The 23,182-nt window shown below is 40.6% G+C and overlaps 1 protein-coding gene across 4 annotated transcripts in view; it reads right to left on the reverse strand.

The window, feature by feature from the left end:
• Positions 1-23,182, reverse strand: part of LOC148041893 (histone deacetylase 5-like) — a 109,271-nt gene that overhangs the window by 36,940 nt on the left and 49,149 nt on the right. For 3 of the 4 annotated variants that reach the window (XR_015691720.1, XM_087683867.1, XM_087683873.1), the window contains exons 4-5: positions 16,651-16,763; positions 7,972-8,183 (exon numbers count right to left, since the gene is read on the reverse strand). Coding sequence is in view for 3 of the 4 variants with exons in the window: in XM_087683867.1 (XP_087539993.1) it covers positions 7,972-8,183; positions 16,651-16,763 (325 nt within the window). In the remaining variant the exon portion in view is untranslated. The remainder of the gene's footprint in view (positions 1-7,971; positions 8,184-16,650; positions 16,764-23,182) is intronic. The other variant, XM_087683879.1, reaches the window with a different exon arrangement.

Raw genomic sequence — 23,182 nt, forward strand, 5'->3', positions numbered from 1 at the left:
AATGCTACGCCTTGTCGAACCATTTTTCTATCCAATTTGAGATGCTTGCACTATACGTGGTTCCTTTTGTGCAATTTTTGGGCAAGCTTCCATTGCACTTCAATTCATTTTATTTGGAGCACCCTGTTTTCAATGGTTATATGGGGCAATTGCTTGACTGCTTTGTGTGGAATTTTCTGTCAAGAGGAGCTCACTCCTTTGAGCAATTGATTGGTAATGTAGAAAGGGTTGCCCGACAATATGGCATCCGTCATGCATCCCTTTGCAAACAATGTCAATAGGCTGCATAGGAACTATTAGCCTTGGTGCATTCATCGCTTCTTCAATCCCCGCATGATACATTCTTGTCCTCAATGGCTATGTGATTGGTTGATCTTATCTAGTGTTCAAATTGAGATCTTATTAGCAGACGAAACAGAAATCTTTAATTGACAATTTGCAAGATACCTCTTGCCAATCTCATAAATTCTTTCAGGGTCTGCATCCTTCCCCTGCTTGTGAGAATAATATCATTAGACTACAACATCCAAATGGGCACATGGTTACAGATCTGCAATCCATTGCTCACATATGTTGTGACTATTTTCCGAAGCTTCTTGGCCCCAGTCAAGTACCCCTATGAGCATATTTCTACGCCCTATTCTCCTTTTTATGCTTTTGTTTGGGACCACATTCCATCTGGCATACAAGTTGCACTGGAAAGTGACATTCATGAGGATGAGGTCATGGATGTTTTATTGCACTTACCCATGGATAAAGATCCCGGTTGGGATGGCCTTACTAATGAGTTTTTTGAGACCTGTACCACTCATCTAGTGAAACCTTTGGTTGTGATGTGTTGACAGGTTTGGGATGGCCTCACTATAAATTTTTTGAGACCTATGCCACTCGTCTAGCCAAACCTTTGGTTATGGTGTGTCAACATGTTTGGGAGACGGAAGCTATGCTAGAATCATGGAAGGAGGGGAGTTACTAAATTAATCTTGAAAGTGCCATCTCCATCAATGTTGAAACATTGGAGACCCATCTCCTTAATGGGCTCAATGTATAAAATTTTCTCTAAAGTGCCAGCTAATTGCTTTTGTAGGCATCTCCTTGCCATTGTGCATCCCAATTAGTATGGCTTCATTAAGGGTAGAAACATTTTGCATAATGTGCTATATGTGTACATAGGAATTGACTATGCCAAGCACTTTAATCAAGAGGTGATATTAGTGTTGTTGTATTTGGAGAAAGCTTTTGCAAGTTTGTTGTGACTTGCGTGTAGAAAGCCTACAAGGATTGTCATTTTTCCTTCAATGGCCTTCTAATCAACTAGGATAGATCTTTGGCAGCCTCCAATGGTTGGGCCAATCACCAATGGCTGGAAAATTGCAACATCATCTCTCTCTCTCTCTCCCAATCTCCACAATGGGCTCCATCAACCTCTAATAGCCTTTCTCTCACTTGCATGGGCAAGCTAAGCCAAACAAAGCCTTCCAAATGTACTTTTCAGCAATTTTAAGCAAATTAAATTGATTTTTAAAAATATTAATTTTAAAAATTAATTTAATTACTAATTCTTGCTAAGAAAAAGAATGATTTTCAACGCAGTTACCTAGACCTACAAACTACAAGAATTTGAAGGGGATGTGATCCACTGTATGTTAGCATCACATCGAGCTGGAACTTGATGCCAAGTCAATATAGCAATATTAATGTAAAACGAATCCTAATTACTTTGCTTTGGTGAAGACTGAGTTGCTGAAGCTTTTAGAAGAGGAATTCATTTACCCAATCTCCAACAATAAATGGGTTTCACCCATTGTAGCTGTGGCCAAGAAGAATTTGAAGCTTTGCATCTGTGTGGAGTTTCGAAAGCTCAATTCCAAAACAAAGAAGGATCATTTTCCAATCCCTTTCACGAAGAATCAACTAATGGATATAGTGATACGACACAAGTTATACTCTTTGTTAAACAAAGTAGTAGCTGAAGACTCGAGTTGAAGACTTAGAGTGATAGTGATAGCAGTTTACTATGAAGGGACATTGTAGTGGTCCTGGTGCCTCTTCGGATCAAACATATCCTTTGGAGGGTGGTTCCATAACCAAAAGAGGGTTTCAAATAATTGTTCCATTATATCTTTGTAGGAGAGTTTTTGAGAGAGTAATTGAGAGTGAGACAGAGTCATTTTTGGTGATCAAGCAATTGTATTTATTAGAGATTGAGAGATTGTGAGAGAAGAAGGTTATGGAAACATTGTTGAAGACATGATATGAATACTGTGTGATCATTTTCCATTCATATGATCATGTGAATGAGTTCTTTTTTATTGTTCATTGACATGAAGAGTATGATATGCTTTGTTGAATCTATTACCGTGCGAGACATATTCCATTGTTGTGTAAAGTTTTGTTTATGTTTTCTTTGTGTGATTCTATCAAAACATGAAGAAGATGGTTGTTGGTGATACAAGATAGTTTTTTCTGCAGTTTTTTGCAAACTTGTAATGAGGTTGATCTCCATCTTTCTTAATTTAGATTTTTTAAAGATTGTGCATTATCATATTTTTCCGTGACAAATTTGTACTTACAGCTATTATACACCATGTAAGACCACAAAAGCATGCATACATGTAGTTAAAGATGATAGCAGACTCACAAGAGATGAGGAATGGCTTGGGTTCATGGGTGAATTGATGGGTATAAGGGTCCATTGTAAGCAGGCAATTGCACCCCAGTTTAGAATGGGATGCATAAAAAGTAATCTTTACTCTATTGGAGGATATGGCTGAACATGAAACTCTTTTTTACTCATGGTTGGTTGTCACAAAAGATAATTTGAAAAAACTATATTTAATGGTCATGGCCTAGGAACAAATCATAATGAGCTTAAGTCAACTATATCCGATGCAAAAGAAAGGTGAAAGGTTCTGAAGTTACGACCCTAGAAGTCCTTGAAAAAGAAAACTACCTTGTGAAGAGTAAAGACTAGATGAGGAAGAGAACTCAAAAAAGTAATACCATATCCATGAGACATAGTTATGCTCAAAATCCTACAATAGCCAAATGTATATAACTCCTGAAATGTTTTAGAGGGTGATTGATAGCCTGTCACATTTTCATATTACATCTCCAGTTTAGAGAAAATATATATTGGTAAATATGAATAATCAAACGGTTCCCTCCATAACTTCCATTTATGCTTAAGCAATGCTAATACATTCTAGATAGACTATCACGGTTACCATTTTGGATCTAAATTTACTAGAAGCTGGCCTATGAAACACATTTGCTGTCACGAGGACGTGAAAATTTGATGCTTTGCTTATGTTTAATTGACATTTAATTAAAGGATTAATCAAATGTGCAATTAAAAGATGCACATGAAGTGCAAGCTACTTTCTCACAATTGAAGACCGAAGGACCCTGCGAAAAAGATGGGTGTCAAAGGCAAAAGTTACACTTGTTAGATTCTAGGTGAAGTTTGGTGTCAATTTGCCCCTAGGACCATTAATTGGCCATTAAGTGTCAGTGGTGACACTAGGGACTAGGCATTAATTAATGGATTAATGCTTGTCCAAGGGTCAATTAATGCATAGGACTACTTTGGATTGCAAATGGCCTAGCCAATTAATTTTTGGATGGGCAAGGTCAATTTTCTGGGCATAGATTAAGGGCTGAATTAATTTTCAGAATTAATTAATTCTGAAAATTAATTAAATGGCTGGAAATTGCTGAAAATGGATTAAGAAAGCTGCCACTTGGCAAAATTTTCCCATGCAAGTGGGGGAAAGGCTAAATAGGACTGAAGGGAGAGGAAAATCTCGTTTTCTCATTTTGGAGCTGTTGGAAAGAGGTGTTGGACTGTTGCTGCCAGCTTTTGGGGCCAATTCCCAGCCATTGGAGACCATTTTGGTGATGGAGATTGCATATTCTTGACCTTGGGAAGCTGACAATTGCTGCTGATGCACTTTCTCCTGAAGATTACAGTCTTTGATGCTCCTATTGTTGTTGGTGCATCCATTTGGGGCTGGTATAGCAGGGCAACAACTGATTTTGATCAGTTCTTCGCGACAAATCTCAAAAATTTCTCTCTACAGCATACTCTCATTTCCTTCAGCCTATGCTCAGTCATTCTTAGCAATTCTCAGCCATTCGGAGGAGATCTCAGCCATTTTTGGTGGGCTGATCTGTAATTTCTGCAGTAAACCCTAATTCACAGCAGAAATTAGGGTTTAGCAGCCACCTTGGGATCCGTGCCAAAGATTGAAGGCTCAAGGAACTGAAATTCAGCAGTTGATAATTGAAGATTATCAAGGGATTTTAGGAGCCAGCCCATCCCGAATTGATTTGGGGTAGCATTCGGCCAGCCACGGGTCAAATTGGAGAAGAAATCCTGGGTGAAACAAGGGGCAAATGACCCAAAAGGCTTGCTAGACATTTATGACAGCAAGAGCAATTGGTTAGAAGGAGGAGATTGAAAAATCTCAAGTTGTACTCCTTCCAATTGAATGAAAGCTAAAGAAATACCGCAAGGGGCACCAATTTTGGGGCCAACAGGGTGTCTACTGTCCAAGAATGTTATGGTAAAATGTGTATTTCATTTTATGTGCATTTATTTATTGCTGCAATTAACTCTTAAATCAGGTTATCACCACCCATTCCAAGAAGAAAGGCTGGTTTCATTTTCCCTACTGACACAATCAAAAACTTGTCCTGTCCACCAATGGTTACCACCAAGGTTGATTCAAGATCTTGAGAAATGTGCTCATAAACTACTTCTCTTCTACATTTGCACTCAAAGACTGATTTCCATCCTCCCAATTTATCTCAAAAACATTGCGCCTTATCATATTTCTTGCTGATGTGCTCATTCTATGCACAAATTTTCTTAACACAACTTTCATACATTTATATGTTAGATTGAGTTGGAAATGACAATAGACTAACAAGAGAGGAGAACATTTTGATAGAGTACATGTGAGGTTCCCCAAAAGGATGAATGTTGTAACACATTACGATTGGAGGTAGTACATTGATTGAAAGCCAGCCACATGCACACAACAAGACCAACATATTGAGCCTATCAAGGGGAGCCCTTCCATAGTTTCCATTGAGTCCCAAATGAGAGAATGCAAGGTCATTGTGTATGATCTATCCGATCAGTCCAATCCATAGACGTAGTACGGTACCGAACGTACACAAAAGAATGTTGGATAAAATATGGTGCTTCATATGTTCATTAAAAAATACAAGAAATTAAGGGTTAATCTAGTAAATTTTACTTGCTTCAATATGAGAGTTATGACCCAAGAAGCTATTATCTATTCAGCACTAACTTAGACCTTGTTGCTTCAACAACAAACAAAATGAGAGTAGAGACTAAATGTAAATATTTTAACCCAGTTAGTACTAATAAAGATAGTGTGGTGACTTGTGAGAGAGGTAGGGGAAAACTCAAGAGGAAGGTGGTAAAAGAGAGGTAGGGCAAGAGGTGGTGAGAGGTGGAGGTGGTGGTATAGGAAGAAGAGGTGGTAGAAGAGAGGTAGAGGAAGAGGAAAAGAATGAGGAATAGATGATGGTAAGAGAGGTTAAGGAAGAGGAGTTGGTAAGGAAGGTAGAGGAAGAGGAAGATTTTCAATCAATCTTTTTTTTTCAAACTCACAAGGTCTTTTCATTTGGTCAATCAGGACTAGATGGATCTAATGGATCCAATTGGACTAGACAGATCAGACAGATTTGTCTTGTCCGCAGACAGAATACAACTATGGGAGAATGTGAAGAGACCCAATTCACAACAATACTCTACACATTTCATTCTTCCAATACACTACCCAGACTTGCAAGAGAATTCAAATGAGTAGATCTAGAGAAAAATCCATTGTTCCTATTGTCGCATAGCATAAATACAAGAGGCCATAATTGAGTCTTTTCTTGACACACTTTTGGAGGATGTTGGAGGAGAGCTTTAGGCCCAGCAACATTACACTTTTTCTTTGACTTCTAGTACACAATAGGCACAGAGCTGAAAGTTCCATGATATGTGCTAGATGTAGCACCACTAAGAGAACTAAAAGACTCTACATTTAGAGGTGCTCTAGAGCATAAGAGATCTCCTCTAAGGCTGTTCTTCCAAGGCACACAAAGTTGAACAATAGTGACTTGGGGAGGAGAGGCTTAAGACTATAGGGAGGGAACTAGCTTGAGGTAACATGGATGTTAAAGGGAAGACTTGATGGGAGCTCATCTCTTTTCTGTTTGTAGAAAAATGTGGCTAATTATATTACTCATAAGCTATTTACAACAAAGCACATGTCTAGCTAGAGTTGAAACAAAATCACAAAGCACCCGTATGCACAACCCTCTCGAGGCGGTTTGGCAATATGATCCATGGAGTATACTGCCACCCAGGGCTGCCTGCCTGCATCATGAATAACAGGTCATGGCTACCCCAAGTGAGCAAAAAATAATGATTCAGCTCTCGGCGAGCTCAAGAATTGCTCTGCACATTGCCCCAACAATTGCAGAGGGAGTGGATGATGGAAGAGCCTAAGAGCTCTGCCAAGGTCACATATACTAAGAGACACTCGTCGTCAAAAATCATCTGACAGTGTGGTGCAGAGGGAGTGGATGATGGAAGCCTAGAGCTCTGCCAAGGTCACATATACTAAAAGACACTCGTCGTCAAAAATCATCTGGCAGTGTGGCTTCCAAATCACCCTACAAGGCTCCCAATGATCTCCCACACCTCTAATGCTCTGTAATGGGATCCAATACTTGGGGGATGGGCAGTGCATCCAAGCTAACCATAGCACAGGAACCTGCCTTGATGATGACAATCATGTTATGCATCTCAACCTCATACAATATATGGCGGCCATAGCTAGCTGCTTGCCACCAAAAAGCCCCTTAGTATATGCAACACAAGCTGGGCACCACACGGTGGAGAATGCAATAGGCTCCTCTCCACACCAACTGCATTGACTTACATGACCAAAGGCAATGCTTTGGAGTTTCCAAGTGCCACTGTGGGTTGCGCTTGCAAACTCCATCCTATTGCTAGGCCAACCTGCTCCCAACAACCAAACACCTCCATGGGCAAGAAGCCAAAGGAAATATGACACCTTCAGAGGCCTCCAACTATCCCATAGGCACCACTAGAAAATTCATTGGGAGGCATCCGTGATGCTATGTTTCACTCGATGCCTGCTCCACGAGGGCACCCAATCCATGTCCTCCGACATCAGTACACGTCTACAAATCCTATGTGTAGGCCAAGAAGCTTTGTGGCTTCTTGGCAACTTTTGTGGCGGTCCAATGTCACTCTCTAGGGTCCAAGTCCAGCTCATCTAGAGGCTAACTCCAAAGATGCCACTCCCAAAACTCAACACCGGATACATAGGGGTCCAGCACCCAAGTCTTCCCCTAGAGTCAGATAACATGGATCCTCCTCCACGGGATAGCTAATAGCGGGAGCTGATCCCTAGTAATTGTGTATGGTACATACTTTGAAAGGCAGATGGGAGAGACTACAAGAACATTTATGTGTATGAGATACTACCAAGAAAGTCGAAGTGTATGAGGCGTGAGATATGTTCTTAGACATTTAGGAACCTCTTCTTAAATTTAGAGATTTCCAAGATCTTTGGCTATATAAGCAATCAGATTGGCTCGTTTGCCAGCCCTTGTACTAGACGTTCACCTTCCAAAGCTGTCAGCCTAGGAGACCCCCATTTCCTATGCTTATATTCTTTTGTGTATTCAGATTGTACTTCTGTTGACCCTAACAAAAAGATTTACTTTTCTTGGCAAAAGAAAACTTAGCAGTTTGTGTTATCACGACTAATACCCCATTTTATCTCTGTTCCTTCCTTTTCACCATCATTCCTCAGCAGATAGAAGAATTTTTAACATGTTGTGATGGGCATGCACAAAAAGATGTGACAAGCCATTTTCAAAGATCATGTATGGTGCAAACATAGACAACACCTGAATCAAACCCAGCTGATATCAGAACAATATCAGGATTGTACTCTTTGGCTATTGGTAAGAGCAAATAATCCCAAACCGCCAGATAATCAGCATCTCCAAATCCGCCATGCGGCCATGGCACATTCACATTGTAACCAGCACCATCACCAATGCCAATTTTGTCAAGATAACCATCATCACTAGCAGGATAAAAGCTTCCATCATCATACCTGTAAAAAGATAAAATACAACTTCTTGTAACAGGTAGAGTAAAGAGAACAAGATTCTAGAACCTGATCCCTGAGTCTCTTGAATTTAAGCCTGGTTAAAAATACATTATGTATTCAAGTCAATACATTGAAACGTAAATTCCAGTGATGGCAGTACCACATGTAAAAGCAGCCACTTGGAAGCTAACAACTGCAGACTTTCAACACTGCCCAAAAACCCCAGCAGGACTACATTTCAAATTGATTAAGCTAGCTCAATCTAGAAAGATTTACATCACTACGTAAACCATCAGGATTAGATATTTACTAGGCAATGCTCAATGACCAGCAGAGTCAACAAGTGCAGAGAGACGGAGACACACACACACCCCTGTTCTTTTTTGCAACGAATGTTCATCGACTCAGCAATATATAGTCAGGAAAAATAAAGAGTGTGGAGTGCGTATGCACGTGCCTGCTGCCTGCACGCTCAGCAAGTGACAGCCAGCAGGCTGTATTTTTTAACCTCTAGAACTTAGAAGCTTGTATGCTCCCCCTACAGTGCTGCCTGCTCATGTGCACAGCCCTCTGGGGCTTTTCTTTTTGCTGCAGAACCTCTTCTTCATGTGTTCCTGTCCTTCTGCTCCTTGCTGTCTGCAACCAGGCCCTCTTGTAATTGCATCTCTTGCTTGTGTACCTTGTGCGTGTGTGTCTGTGTGTGTGCAAGTGATTACTAGAAACTGTCTACTTGGTGTTGCATGTTATCATAATGTGTTATATTCAGTTCTTGCCCTTGTGATGATGTGAAAATCTGAAAATGATTCCTTTATGTCAATGTCCATGCAATTTTTACGGAAACTAAGAGGCACAAGAAGGGTGTCAGATCGTTGGCCGTACAGAAGCTTGCTGTCCTAAATCTCATTCTGTGTTGAATATTTTGAATATTCACGTTCATGTATTAGCTTGTAAATTGGCCTTGTTACAGAGGTTTGTGGAAGGAAAACAATCTCACAGACCTCTTGTGTACTTTGTATTTTGCTTTGGCATGTTTTGTCCAGAGGAGACTTATTGATACAATTTTTCCTGCTCTGAAAAAAGAGGGACGCACAATGTTGGCTGGCTGCTATGCACTGCTCCTTGTACTAAAACTTTGGTAAATTGGAAAAGGTTTAGGGTGCTTTCCAGGCTCCCTTCGGGCATGTTTGTTTGCGAATGTATTGATTGCACTTGGAAAGAAATTCTTTCTCACATTAAATGGGCTGAAAAACTTGATGCAACGAGCGATGCCCTTCCTTAGGAGAGCTCTTGTTGAGCCATGAATGGCATACGTTTTGATTACGTATACACCGCTTCACATAGGAACGAGCTTTTATTAAGTCATTCTCGGTTTGCCAAGTCACTTTAGGTGATTTTCACCTATCTAGAAAGTTTTTTTACTAGAGATTTCTTGGGACCGGAATAGAGACTTTTACACCAAGTCTGGACTTTAGATCCTGGGCTGTCGACCCTGGACCTAGTCCAGATTTTTTATGGACTCTAATCCACACCAAATATTTTCCTCGCTAAAATGGACTCTAGTCCAGATTCTTGTATCAAGAAGTCACAGAGATGTGCAGGTTCCTCTCTATTGCGTAATTCTCCCTCTCCACTCCATCTCACTCCGAGACTGCACTCCACCCCACCTCACCTCACTTGGCACCACTGCACTCCACACCACACTCCTCTCATCTCCCAATCTCTTCACCCCTCTCTCTTCTATGTAACCGATCACCACCCTCTAGCACTCTCTCTCTCTCTCTCTCTCTCTCGGTCCCTCTCTCTGGTTTCATCGCTCCTGATTGTATCGGCTAGAGCTTTTTGTGAGCTTTTAGTTCTATAGTTCTTAACTCTCTTATACTGTTCGTTTACATTTATGATTTATTGTTCTTTTGAAACAATTGTATCATCATAGTATCGTACATCTCTTTTATGTCACCTATAGGCTATCATATCACCACACTAGCAGTCCCCATCTCTGTCTTCGCTCCTCTCTCCTCTACATTCTCTCTTCACCTCTTTGCAGCGGTCTCTCTTCTTCACCTCTCTCTAACAGGAGATTATTGTGTGGGCTAGAGCCAACGCCCCATGTACCTCCATGATATTACTAGCCTTGGTCCATATACATTAGGTTTTACCACTCCTGATTGTATCGACTAGGGACTTTCTGTTAGCTTTTAGATCTATAGTTCTTGGCTCTCTTATACTCTTAATTTACATTTATTGTTCTTTTCAGACAATTGTATCATCACACAGATGGTTGTAACTTACGGCCTCGTAGGTCACTCTGACCTTTTGCAATCGTTAGAAAATCATTTCGTTTGATTTCCCCTTTGCTATCTCTGTTGAAGACCTCGGACCTGGACTCAAGCTTGGACCTTGGGCCTCGCACTTGGGACCAATCTATTCCTCGGACTGCTCCTTAGACTTCTCTTCTCCCCAACCTTCTTGAGCACTTCTCCAACTGCTCTATGCATTCCAAAGGTGATTCAGATACCAAAGACGCTAACCACAAAGTGAGCATACTACTCTAAGGAACCCTCCAGCACCGCAGGCACACTACCTACACTATTAATGGAATTTCTAAGGTTACCGACGTTCTTGCACATGAAGGCAATGTTATGTCTACTTTCCCTTAGGCTCAATGAGCGTATTATTTTTGGGTCGTATTATTGGCCTTTACGGACTGTTATAGTGCTATGCTCCAACCGTGCTATTGGCCTTATATAGCACCAACTTGGGATTTGAACACGTGGATGCACCTTGGAAATGTAAAGATTTTTGAGTCCAATGGCGCCAAAATTTTGGAACAGCAAATGGCCTCTTAAAGAGCATCTTTTTCTCAGGAGTCAGGAGATGTATTCTCAGGAGTTATCCCTTTCGGCCCATCGCTTGCGACTCACAAGATTGCTCCACCTACATGGCATAGATGTTTCTCGGAACATTAGTCAAAGAGTGTAATTTTCTCCCGCTTCCCTTCCCTCATTTCAGGAGTGGTACGCTTTCTCTTGTGCTTTATAGACTATTTGGAAACTCCACAACTTGGTGGCATTTAACCAACTCATTGTGTCGAATGCACTATTTTATGGTGTTTGCCACTTCGTATATTGAACATAGGATTGTTGTTTTAATTAAGAAAGAGGTGTATGCGGTCTAATGGGGTGTGCGCGTGTGTGCGTGTGTGTGTGTTGGAGGGGTGTATTTGCGTCGCAAGCCTCTTTCAGCCGGTGTGCAGCCAGGTTGGGCCTCCTTAGTGTGTATGTAGCAACAATCTTCTTGCCTTGTCCTCTCTACTGTGGAACCGTGTGGTGGCTTTCACCAACACGCAGCAATCTGCTAAGTCTGTACAGAGGTTTTCAGTCAAAGAGAAAGTCAGTGAATTGCTAATGTGTAGCAACCTGCTGATTCTGTACAAAGGTTTATACTCAAAAAGAAAGTCCGTGAATTGCAGCTTTACAGCCTTCTCCTTTCAGTGCCATGGCAACAGTACATCAGGTTCTGAACGTCATGAAAATTCGTGAATCCAACTAGAGATAGCATATGTTGCATGATGCCGATCTTAAAGGATCAGTGGGACGATAAGGTTGCCCTGAAGCTCGGTTTGTCTTCGATGCCTAGCATAAAGACTTTGTCGAGAGCAAGAATAAATCAATATTGATCGTTCGCCGACCTTTAATCACATAATCAAATCGCTCACAATTGTGTTGCCTCTGAAGAAATATGCAGAAAGAGCTCATCATTCTGTTTTTCCCCTTACGAAGATGCCACATTTGGTAAATGTTCTTCCTAGGCTCCAACAAAGAATTATCGATCCTTGGTCCTATTTTTCAGTAGAGGTGGTGTATTTTCCTGAATGTACTGTTGCATGTTTGGGGAAGGTGGTGGGTTCACCTCATGCTTACTGGAATAAGAATCCTTTCTGCATTCTTTGGGATTCGGATGAGAAATAACCTTCCGGCTATTTCGATCAGAGGTGCTCGAAACTCCAAAATTGAGAGGGGTTGATGGCGCTTGCTTTGCATGTCACAAGTTTGGACACACCTATGTTACATCGTCCTGCTCCAAATCCCATTCCTCCAACTCAAGCCCATAAAAGACATATGCCATTCCTCCAACTCAAGAACATAAAAGACATGTTTAGGAACGGATAAATGCGATGCAATCTACAAATTCTATTCAGTCTACTCTTGATTATCGTCTATCGCATTTACGAAATTACAGACTAAAATCGTCAAGAGCGGTTCTTCTTCCATGGATGAAACTGATGTACAAAAAAAAGTACCCAGCCACATGAATTTGGATGGAATGGGCATGGAACTGATGTACAAAAAATAGTAACCGAGCCACTTATGATTGTCCTTTGCATGATGATGCAGTTATCATACAAAGAGTTTGATTTTTTTCAAATGTATGTATAGTATTGTTTAGATCATGTTTAAAGGTCCTATCAAATATGCTTCTTATAGCATTGAAGGCCTCTACGATCCGAATAAGTGGAAACTGTGTTGGAATTACGTACATATCTGGACAATCAATTGTGCCTGGTTACGATATTCTTTATGCCAGATTGGATCAATATTCTGTTGCATTGGTGGTAGATCATGTTCTTCAACCTTATGTTGCATCCAATCACCGTAGAGGAAGTTGGATGGTTATTCAATGTTTGTTGTATAGGCGGATTTTTTATTTTACAGTGGTATATCTTCACAAATCTCTAGGGAAAGAGCTCTCTTATGGTTCAAAATACAGCATTATCCTTGATTGCATAGTGCTTTCATTTGTGGGGATTTCAATAATAGTCCTTCACCTGTGGATCATTCAAGAAAGCGTTCACATATGCGAGTACAAGAAAGAAGTAATTGAACTGAAATGATTGATACACTTAATACATTGAATTGTTGGAAACATATGAATCATGATCATCCTCGGAATATACTTTCCAACCCAACGCTTATGATCATGTCTAGGCTAGATTGGATGGTTAATATCCCTTAATATTGATCAATATGACAACCTCATAAACATATTATGGAACCATATTTCTTGTATGGGCAGATTTCTGAATTTGCAATGCTATAGGTCGCTAGTTATTATCGAATCATAACCTAATTTGGTTGGGACTTCTTTTTTAGTATGAAAATGGATGAATCTTCATTGATTCATGCCCGTCTTCTTTTGATTAATCACATTTATATTAAGCACGAAATCTTTAGGTATATAGTATCTAGTGCTATCCATCCTTTATGCGAATAGGTTAACGAGCATGTAGATATTACACGTATTGTTTTACTCATTGTATCCACACAATTATTCAAGATTATGGTCATTGATTTGTGGTCGAGGAGAGATTGAAATGACACAATGGTTAGTTCGTTTCTCAACACTTGATGGGCATCTTTAGTCTCAACAATTGTTCAATGATGGACATGATGCTCTGTTTCATGCTAAGCAAGTTAGTGTTAGATATAATCAATGTAAACTTGAAAATTCAATGATTAGGTCACATAAAAAATTTGTCCTGGAGTCAAGGATCTTATTCCCAAGATTTTCCAAAAATTCTCATACTTCTTGACAAAAATTGTTGTAGACGCCAAAGATGCCATGTCACAAAAATAATGGTCAATTGACACAAAAAATGCATGTGTGCACGCAGCATTTTGCAAATGTATCTCTGGTCTCTACTTATTCTTCAACTACTGTTCAGAATGTTGAATCCATTATTTAGTTTGATGACTCTTGGGCTTTGGAAGTTCCATTCATATTGATAGAATTAGAGAGTGCCTTACATTCTCTAAAGACTTGGAAAGCGCAAAGTTAGGATGATCTCACTGTTGAATTCTTACTAGAATTCAACGAATGATATTGTAGTTCTTGTCATTCATAAAGCATGACATCCCAAAATTCTACAATCCTCATGGAAAAAGGAATTTGGTTAGTGTTTCTCAAGAAGCGGTTGTGTAAAACTTGTTTGGATTGGAGACCAATAACTTTGATGCTGGTCATTTATTAGTTGGTTCCTGAAATGTTGGGTAATCATACCAATGCCTTTCTTTATGATGGGTTGGATCCTTCACAATATGGATTTGTTCCAAGAATGCATACAAAGCCCTTTGATTTATTTCATTGGTATAACATTGCTTTATTGGTTCGCCAAGGTTTTTCCCCAAGGTGGCAACTTGGTGATTTGAGGAATGCTCCTTATGCACACCCACCAAGCACCAACCTGGTGATTGAGAAACGTCTCCCTCACTATAATAGTAACCCTAGCGTCTTTTGGTAACCCTTGCAACTTGTAGCAACCCAATAATCTCTGCAACACCATAATAGTAACCCTAGCATCTTTTGGTAACCCTTGCAACTTGTAGCAACCCAATAATCTCTGCAACACCATTGTAGCTCTAGCAAACTGGGCAACCCCATGCATGAAACTTGGCTTTGAAGAGCGATGTAACCTGCCGTAGGTCGAGAAGAATATGTTGTAAACCCTAAACTAGCAACCTCCCAAATATTGTCTAATCTCCCAAGACAATCCTTGCAGACTCTAACATTCCATGCAAACTGTTGTGTGTCTCAAAGATAAGCATAATATGTCAACTCTGCGAGTCAGACTAAAAGAACCCTTGCAACCCGCCATACTCCCAGCAGATGACTTGAAGCGTGCACCGCTTCCACAATGTTTCCATTCACTATTGGTCAGCCCATGCAAATAAGACTGATTCCGAACCACCCCATCCCAATGTCAACAATCTCCACAGCACCCAGTAATGTCTGACTCACGATCTCCCCAATGGATGGCCCCCACAAATTTTCAATTTCTTATGCTCAACCCATGCAAATAACAGTATGATCCAAAACCATCCCACCTTCATCTGGGCAGGGAAACCTGGCAACCTCTAATTTCTACAGGGAAACCTGGCAAGCTCAAAGGACGAATGCGGCCTAATGCCTATCACGAAGAGAACCATAATGCGTCACCTCTGCGGGTAGCCCTACAACTCGACTAGCCCCTACAAGTTGAACCCAAAATATGCACTGTCCCGCGTGTGTTCCCCCACCCCCCAAAAAAAAGTTTCATTTCTGTGAGGGGCGGGATGATACAGAGAATGGCCGATGCACAAGATACCATAATGTCCACAAAGAATGATCGACAGATAGGACAGCGTAATGTCCACAGGAATAATCGACGCACGGGAGGGGGAGAGAGAAAAACCCGGCTCAAGAAAAACCCGGCTTTCTTGAGCTGTTGGCGATGGGCTGCTCGGCAGGGCGATGTTCCTCAACAATAGTGCAGGTTGGCGCTCCTCGGTGGGCCGGTGCTCCTCAGCAACAATCCACAACGGGGCGACGCTCCTCAACGGGGCAGTGCTTCTCGGCGCTCCTCAACGACGGTGTCCTGGAGAGAGACACGGCGTTAGCCAAACGTTATCGTGCAGCAAGACGGTGGAAAGCTATAGCAGACGTTATGCAGCGGGAGGATGACAAGAGAGCACGATGAGAGCCACAAGGCAGAAAGCCATGGCGGTGCGGCGGTGGATCAACATTCCCGGTTGGGCAACGAGAAGGGCGAGCAATGCAGGTAGGTCGAGAGCCACGGCAGCAGGGTATGGCGGGAGCCACGGGCCCACGGGAATAGGGCAGGGCGAGAGCAACGCAGGAGGATGGGAATGACAAAGAGCAACAACCGAGTTCCCATCTGCCTCCCCCCCTTCTCTAGCCTTTGTTCGCCACGCGAGAGACACCATGGTTCACAGGACTTCGCGACACGCGAACCGAGCTGCGAAATTAATCCCGTGAAACGCTAGACAAAAGTCTCCGGGTTGGTTAGATTGCCAAGGTCATCAAAATCGTGCGTGGATCCCGGATTGTTGACTCCATCAAAAGTCTTCGGGTTGGTTATATCGCTTGGAGTATAGAATCCCCCATGCACTGAGGAAATTATGATAATCCGAGTAAGGGAATCAAACTATGGGCTGCCATAGCTGCACCTATGGGCTCAAGAGAAACTGCCATACGGACCTGTACTATAATGGGATGAGCTTCTATGATGTCATAGGACAGCAACCTTTCATCGATTCCTGAACATAGAGGCTGAGAGGAGTAAAGAACAATAGAGCTCGTTATTGTGTGCTTGACAGGCATGCTTCTAGGGACAAATTGTAAGACAGGAATCAGCTCATCTGAGCTGTACATTTAAACAGGACTGCAGTATTCTGCAATGATAGTCTGCTGCGCTACAAATGCTATCAAAACAAAATAACCCATTGTGGATTTACAGGTTCGCAAGTAAAGCACTCGAACTCCTCTTTAAAAGTCTTAATCTCCTTGTAGCTGCTTTTCGAGTTGGATACAGCATGCAATACGAAAAAGGTAGTTGGTCTTCGACTCAAACATGTTCTTTGACTTTCTCCAGTTACAAAGTATTTTATTTGAACTTATTAAATGATTTTTTTACCTGTGAACAGAGAAGTACAAGACTTGAGGATCATCCCAAAACATATGTTGCGTTCCATTGCCATGATGCACATCCCAATCAACTACTAAGACTTTTGAAATTCCAAGGCCTTTCTGAACAAAAAAGTGAAAAAACGTTACATTCGGAACACACAAGATGCAGGATGAATGTTATAGAGGAAGAGAGTTCAAAGGCAGTAAGATGAGATATAGCTACTACATTAAGCTCATTAAATGCATCTGACAAGCTGGTATTCTGAAGACTTGTATATGATGTGCACTGCTACATGGCTACATGCTTTTGCTGTTTCAGCTTATTTCAGCACTGCTCTACATGAGGTATAAACCCAACCGCATTAACCATCAGTTCCACAATTTGTCAACCATATATATGTTGAACACTCTAAAGACACCAAGACCTTTCAATGTAGGAACACCATGACAACAAGCAATCCCCTCCAAAAAACTCCCAAATTAAGGGCATCAAGAACTCAACCAGATGATCAAGAAAGCTAATACGATGGAGAGCAACTGCACTGCTATGGCATGTAGGGGCAATGAGGATACGAGTATGAGACCTAAAGGTGGGAGAAAATAACTAAAGTGGCAGAATTACAGTCAACAATAATCTCTCCCGGTCTCAAACAACATGGGCGGGTGAAAAATAAGAAGTCTACCCACAAAAGGATAAAAAATGGACCAAACTAGCCTAAGTGACCACAACTAGACCAAGTTCCTAAAGTCCTCACTGATGCAATGCAGGGCATAGAACCAAGAGATGAGTATCCCCGCTAACACCCCCTCTCAAATCCCAAGTCCACTCTACAAAATTATGGTACTAAACTTCAATGTGCTTAGTGCGAGCATAAACCATGAGATTCCTAGCAATGGCCAAGCAGCTTTGACTATCACACAGAAACTAATGGTCTTTCAGGAAAGCCAAGTGCCACCTCAACAAAAAGCATCCTGGGATGCCAAACAAGCAACTTGATACTCTCCCTTTATAGAAGAAAGAGCAACAACAGGCCGCCTATTGTTGCTCCAAGCAATAGCACCTAGTCCCAAGCTAAATCAAAACCCTGTCTTAGTCACCTATCCAATTTGAATCTAACCCATCAAAGAGACCCTATGTGTTGGGGTGGCCAGTGAGTATCACAAAGCCTGCCACATAGCTTCCCAATCAGGCTGTAGGGGCTTCTGTATCAAAAAAGTCAAGATGGTGGCTGAATATCTAGTGGTATGAATAAGTCAAATAAATGGCTCAATCTATCTTCTATAAGTAGTGATGTCATCACTACACTCTGTGTATGCTAGGACAGCTTAGGTCCTGGCTCCATGAAGACAACAGCTCTATAAGTAGTCATGCAAAGGCCAGTCATTGTGCTATGAGATAAAAATGCTCTCTAGTAACTAGAAAAGCTTTAGCCCAAGGATGAAATAACATAGGCCACAATTTATCATCTAAAACTCCCTACCTAGAATCCCTTGTCTTAAATGGATCACATCTTCAAGATAGCAAGCATGGTAAGATTTGTGAAGAAGAGGCTATCCTCTATCTTGGGTGGATGATATCTTCAAGACAACAACAAGCATAGTAAGATTTGTGAAGAAGAGGCCATCTGTCATAAAGCCCTCTACCACTAGATTTGCTTATATGTTCATTGTATTGGAGAAATTAATACAGATCCGTCCAAATTTGATACGGACCATTGTATGCCAAGAGTAGCTCACATAAGGCTCTTACTTATAATGAGAGTTGGTGGATTGAGCTAAAGGTATTGATAAAGAGTCTCACTCCTATTTACACTATCTTATGCATCACTGATATGGAGGGAAGTACTTTGGACCTTCCATACAAGTATATGGATAGGTGAGACTTTACTTCACAATATCTTTTTATCCTAAGACAAGTAAGTTATTGGAGAGCTTCATGGAATACATGAGGTTTCTTAGAGCGGATGATTTAGATATGATGAGAAAAGTAGAATATGAATACGGCAATTGTGATAAGTTATCTAATCTATTGCCCACTTAAATGTTAATTATAGTTCAAGGCCTGCCAAGAGCAACTAGAATACACGAGACCTCTTCCACACCAAAAAGAGAAACAAGCTCGCAACAGCCTAGTTGGAGCATGTAGAGTTTTGCCACAATCTTCAGCTTCTTAAGAGAACTGCTCTATCCCTTGAGCCTTCATATGTAATGAATTGTATTATGTATAATTTAACTTTTTAACATTGTCACTACTTGGAAATTGGATTGTAAATTGAAATATGGATGAACATAGAAACATGTTCATACATATTCTAACATAAAACATGTTGAAACTTCTCTTATATATTTGTCTCGTTCATCTTTACAAGTGAATGTTGATAAAATTAATATAGAAAAGATACGTGACATCCTAGAGATACCACAAGAGAAGCAGAATATCTTCTCTATGCACTAGGAGGAGCTATCGTTACCAATCCATGAGACTCGTACATAAGGGAGAGCTAGAGTGACTAAAACGAGGATCGCATGTAGTCATATAGCACAAGCAAAACCCAAGTATGAGACTAAGGTTGCTTCATCATCTTCTCGGAGTCGGGTGAGGAGATGTACGAATCCTCGAAATTCGAATGAGTCATGACTCATAGACTTTAGAAACTAGAGTCATAATATCTCAAGAGTCAATTTGGCATTACAATTCTCAATTACCAATAACTAGTGGCATTACACACGTCACATATACATGATGATATCATTGTTTGTTAATGATACGTAACAGTTACTAAAACTCACTAGACTTTGAATAAATTGTTCACATGATACAATCACATATATCTTGATTTTACTTATTATACATCTTGATTTTATCATTCTTAATGTCTATTTTTAAATGATTCATGAGTCATAAATTATAATTCATTTTATTGTTTAATGTTTTAAAAATCGAGTCTTAATTGTGTTAAATTGTCTTAACCATTAAGTCTCCACTCGTGACATGTGTAATGAATCATGATTTCGATTATATGATATGAAGACTTAAAGTTTTATATGAAATTTCAATACTTATTATTGTAGGCATATACACACATACACACACACACACACACACACACACACATACTAACATATTTATTTTAATATACAATCCGAAACTGTGTTTTCAAAATTTGGCTAAAACTCTAAAACTCTAATTTTTCCGTTTTCATTTTTTCCATTTCTAAAACTCCCCCATACTAGTCATCAAGAGCGTATGTATATACACGATATAGTACGAATAAGTAAACACAAATGAAAAAAACCAAAGTTTTGAAATTTTCGCTAAGTTTTTGAAAGGGAGAAATGACGTTTTGAATTATACACTAAAATAAATACATTATTACATAGATTTATAAATATATCATTGCTTACGACAACATATACCCAAATTTCATACAAAACTTTCACTCTACACATCCTATGATCAAAATCATGATTTATTACACATATCACGAGCGAAGACTCAATGATTAAGTTAATTTAACACAGTTAAGACTCGATTCTCAAAACATTAAACTAAATGAATTATGATCTATGACTTATGAATCATCTAAAGATTGACATTAAAAACAGTGAAACCAAGATGCATAATAAGTAAAATCAAGATATATATGACTAAATCATGTGAACAATCTATTCAAAGTCCAATGAATACTAATAACTACTAAGTATCATCAATGAACAATCATAATATCATCATGTGTATATGACGTGTATAATACTATTAGTGATTTGCAACTAGCAATTGCAATGCTAAAATTGACTATCGAAGTATTATGACTCCCGTTTCTAGAGTCTATAAGTCATGACTTATCCAAATTCTGAGGAGTCGTATACCATCTCATCCAACTCTGAGAGTCCTAATTAAGAAGATAATACAGCAACCTTAGCCTCAGCCTCAACTCAGACTCAAGCTGTAGCTATGCGTTGTATCACTATGTGTGGCCCTCACTCTAGTCGCTCTAGTCCTCCTCTGTGCACAAGTCTCATGGGCTAGTGCCGATAGCTCCTTATAGAGCATAGAGTAAATATCTTACTCCTCTGATGGTATCTTTTAAATATCACAGATTTTCTCTATATTAATTTTGCCGAAATTCACTTGTAAAGATGAATAAGACAAAAATGTCAGAGAAATAACAATATGTTCAATGTTCATACATATTATAATTTACAATTCAACTTCCAAGCAATGACAAGATTTAAAAATTAAACTATAAATAATGCAATTTATTACATATTAAGACTCAAGGAATAGACCGGTTCTCTCAAGAAGCTAAAGATTATAATGGCAAAACACTAAAAGCTCCTGCTAGGCTGTTGTGAGCTCGTTTCTCTTTTTGATATGAAAGAGGATCCATATCCTCCAATTTCTCTCAGCATGCCCTAAACTACAATCTTACGAGAGAGCATAAACAACAATGCATTTCTATTTAAACTTAAGAAGTTAAGATTAGGTGATTGCTAATAGGCAAAAGCCATAAAATCAACATTCAAATAAATAATAGATTATAAAACTTAGATTACATAATACATTAGATTATCAAAACACAAAAGTCACGCGTCACATATCAAAGTAGAAACACAATTGTCATATTTCTCCCACCAAGTGATAGATTGAAAGTGTATCTCTCGAAGCCTGTGGCTCAATCAAAATCAAAATAATGATTACGGAATGCCAAAAAATCATTCTCTACTCTCTTCATCACATCTAGATCATTCCCCATGAGGCATCTCTGTCAGAAGTGGAGTAGCGGTGGAAGCATAAACATGTGCTGAAATAAACTCCTGAAACACAAGACAAAAAGAGAAAAGAAAGAACACGATACAGATGAGAACTCAGATGTATGCACGGGAAATGGAATCCATATATCTGAACACGAGACAGTCGCATACAACAGTGAGTCACTGGCTGCGTGGGCACTGGCACTGGCTCCTCTCTCCACAGAGTCTGCAGATGGTGAAGATGAAGTGACTGACTGAGGAGGAGCCACTGAGTATAAATAGGCTGAAAAAGTGGGGAGCAATAATGCTGGTCGGACAGCATTAAAGCTGGCCGACTGGTGCATAAAATGCTCCACTGGCATAAAATGCCACACCAAAAAAATACCTAAAATACCTAATAAAAATACCCAGCCCAGATCAAGCTCAAACTCACACATGAGCTGACAAATACTCTGCTAACATCCTCTCTCAGATCATGAGTGATCTGATACAATACAATAGTACAATGAAAAGGGATAAAAAACTATACAACATAGAACCACCAAGTAGAACCATGGATACCCAAGCAGTGGGTGATCAAGCCACCACCAAGGTGCCTCGGAAAGAACCTGATGTCGATGTCGATCGTACCAAACACCTGAAAATAGAGAAAATCATAGCATGTCTCTGTGTCCATCACCAATGTCTCGCAGTAGCATACAAGACCATCCTGTCAAAAATGCCTCTGAACATAGGTGACCATGGATTCCCCGCCTTCGGCCAGACCGCCAAAGTGTCCCCTTATGTGAGCTCCAGACGAAAGCCTCCCGCTCTCTATCAGATAACCAGCTCAACATGAACCTGGATGTCAATCCCAGCTCCAGGATTTGATTCCACCAGACTGAAGTCGATGCGTCAGGGACGTCCCTCTCTGGAACCTGTGCACCTGTATAAAAATATAGATGAGGCGCGGCTGCCCCATCTGAACACCCGCTCACACTCCCTCTCTGGCACAAGAGAGTCGTGAGGGATGACCTCATCACCACCACTAGAAAGCAGCTGAGGAAGGGGCCACCAAGCCCTTCCCGCGATCCAAAGAAGAGGATCCCTTCCGAGCCTTGGACTTCACCTTGGTCGGAGGATCGGAGTCGGAGTCTGATGAAGGAGAGGACTCATCGGTAGAGTCAACATCCCGCTTCGTCTTCTGCTCCTTCTTCCTGGAAGCCGCTAACTTCTTGCAGTCCTTCCGCAAATGTCCCTTCTTGCCACAGTGGTAACACTGGGCCTTCGACTTCTTCTTCCCGTCACCCCTCTCTGAAGATACATAAGCCTCACCTCCATAATGTGCCGGAAGCCGCCCCTGTAATCTCAAGGATGCATCATGGTTGTCCTCATCAAAGTCTTCATGAAGAGGAAAAGGACGGAGAGGTCAAGCAATAGCTCCACAGACGATGTACCATACCCGCTTCTGCACAAACCAAGCTTTCATGACAGCACTCCATGTGAGATAATCAGGTCCATGTAACTTATCATCAGTGGAAGTGCACGGAGGAGCCATATGGAGAGGATAAGAAGAGAAGTAGAGAAGAGATGGAATTTAGAGAGGAAACACAGCCAAAACACAAGCACAGACTACAGAAAACGAGAGTTCACATGCAATAGAACCCAAAATCTGATCAATAGAAGACAAAACCTGCTGCAGAAAGTCAAAAAATCAGTCAAAAACTACCAAAAACAGCAAAAACGGCCTGAAGTAACAGTCACCCAGCCATGAGAGATGCTGAATCAGCAAAACGCAGGCTGTA

The sequence above is a fragment of the Lygodium microphyllum genome, chromosome 1, assembly GCF_053477565.2.
Source record: "Lygodium microphyllum isolate KBCC chromosome 1, Lygodium_microphyllum_v1.1.10, whole genome shotgun sequence".
Taxonomy (NCBI): Eukaryota; Viridiplantae; Streptophyta; class Polypodiopsida; order Schizaeales; family Lygodiaceae; genus Lygodium; species Lygodium microphyllum.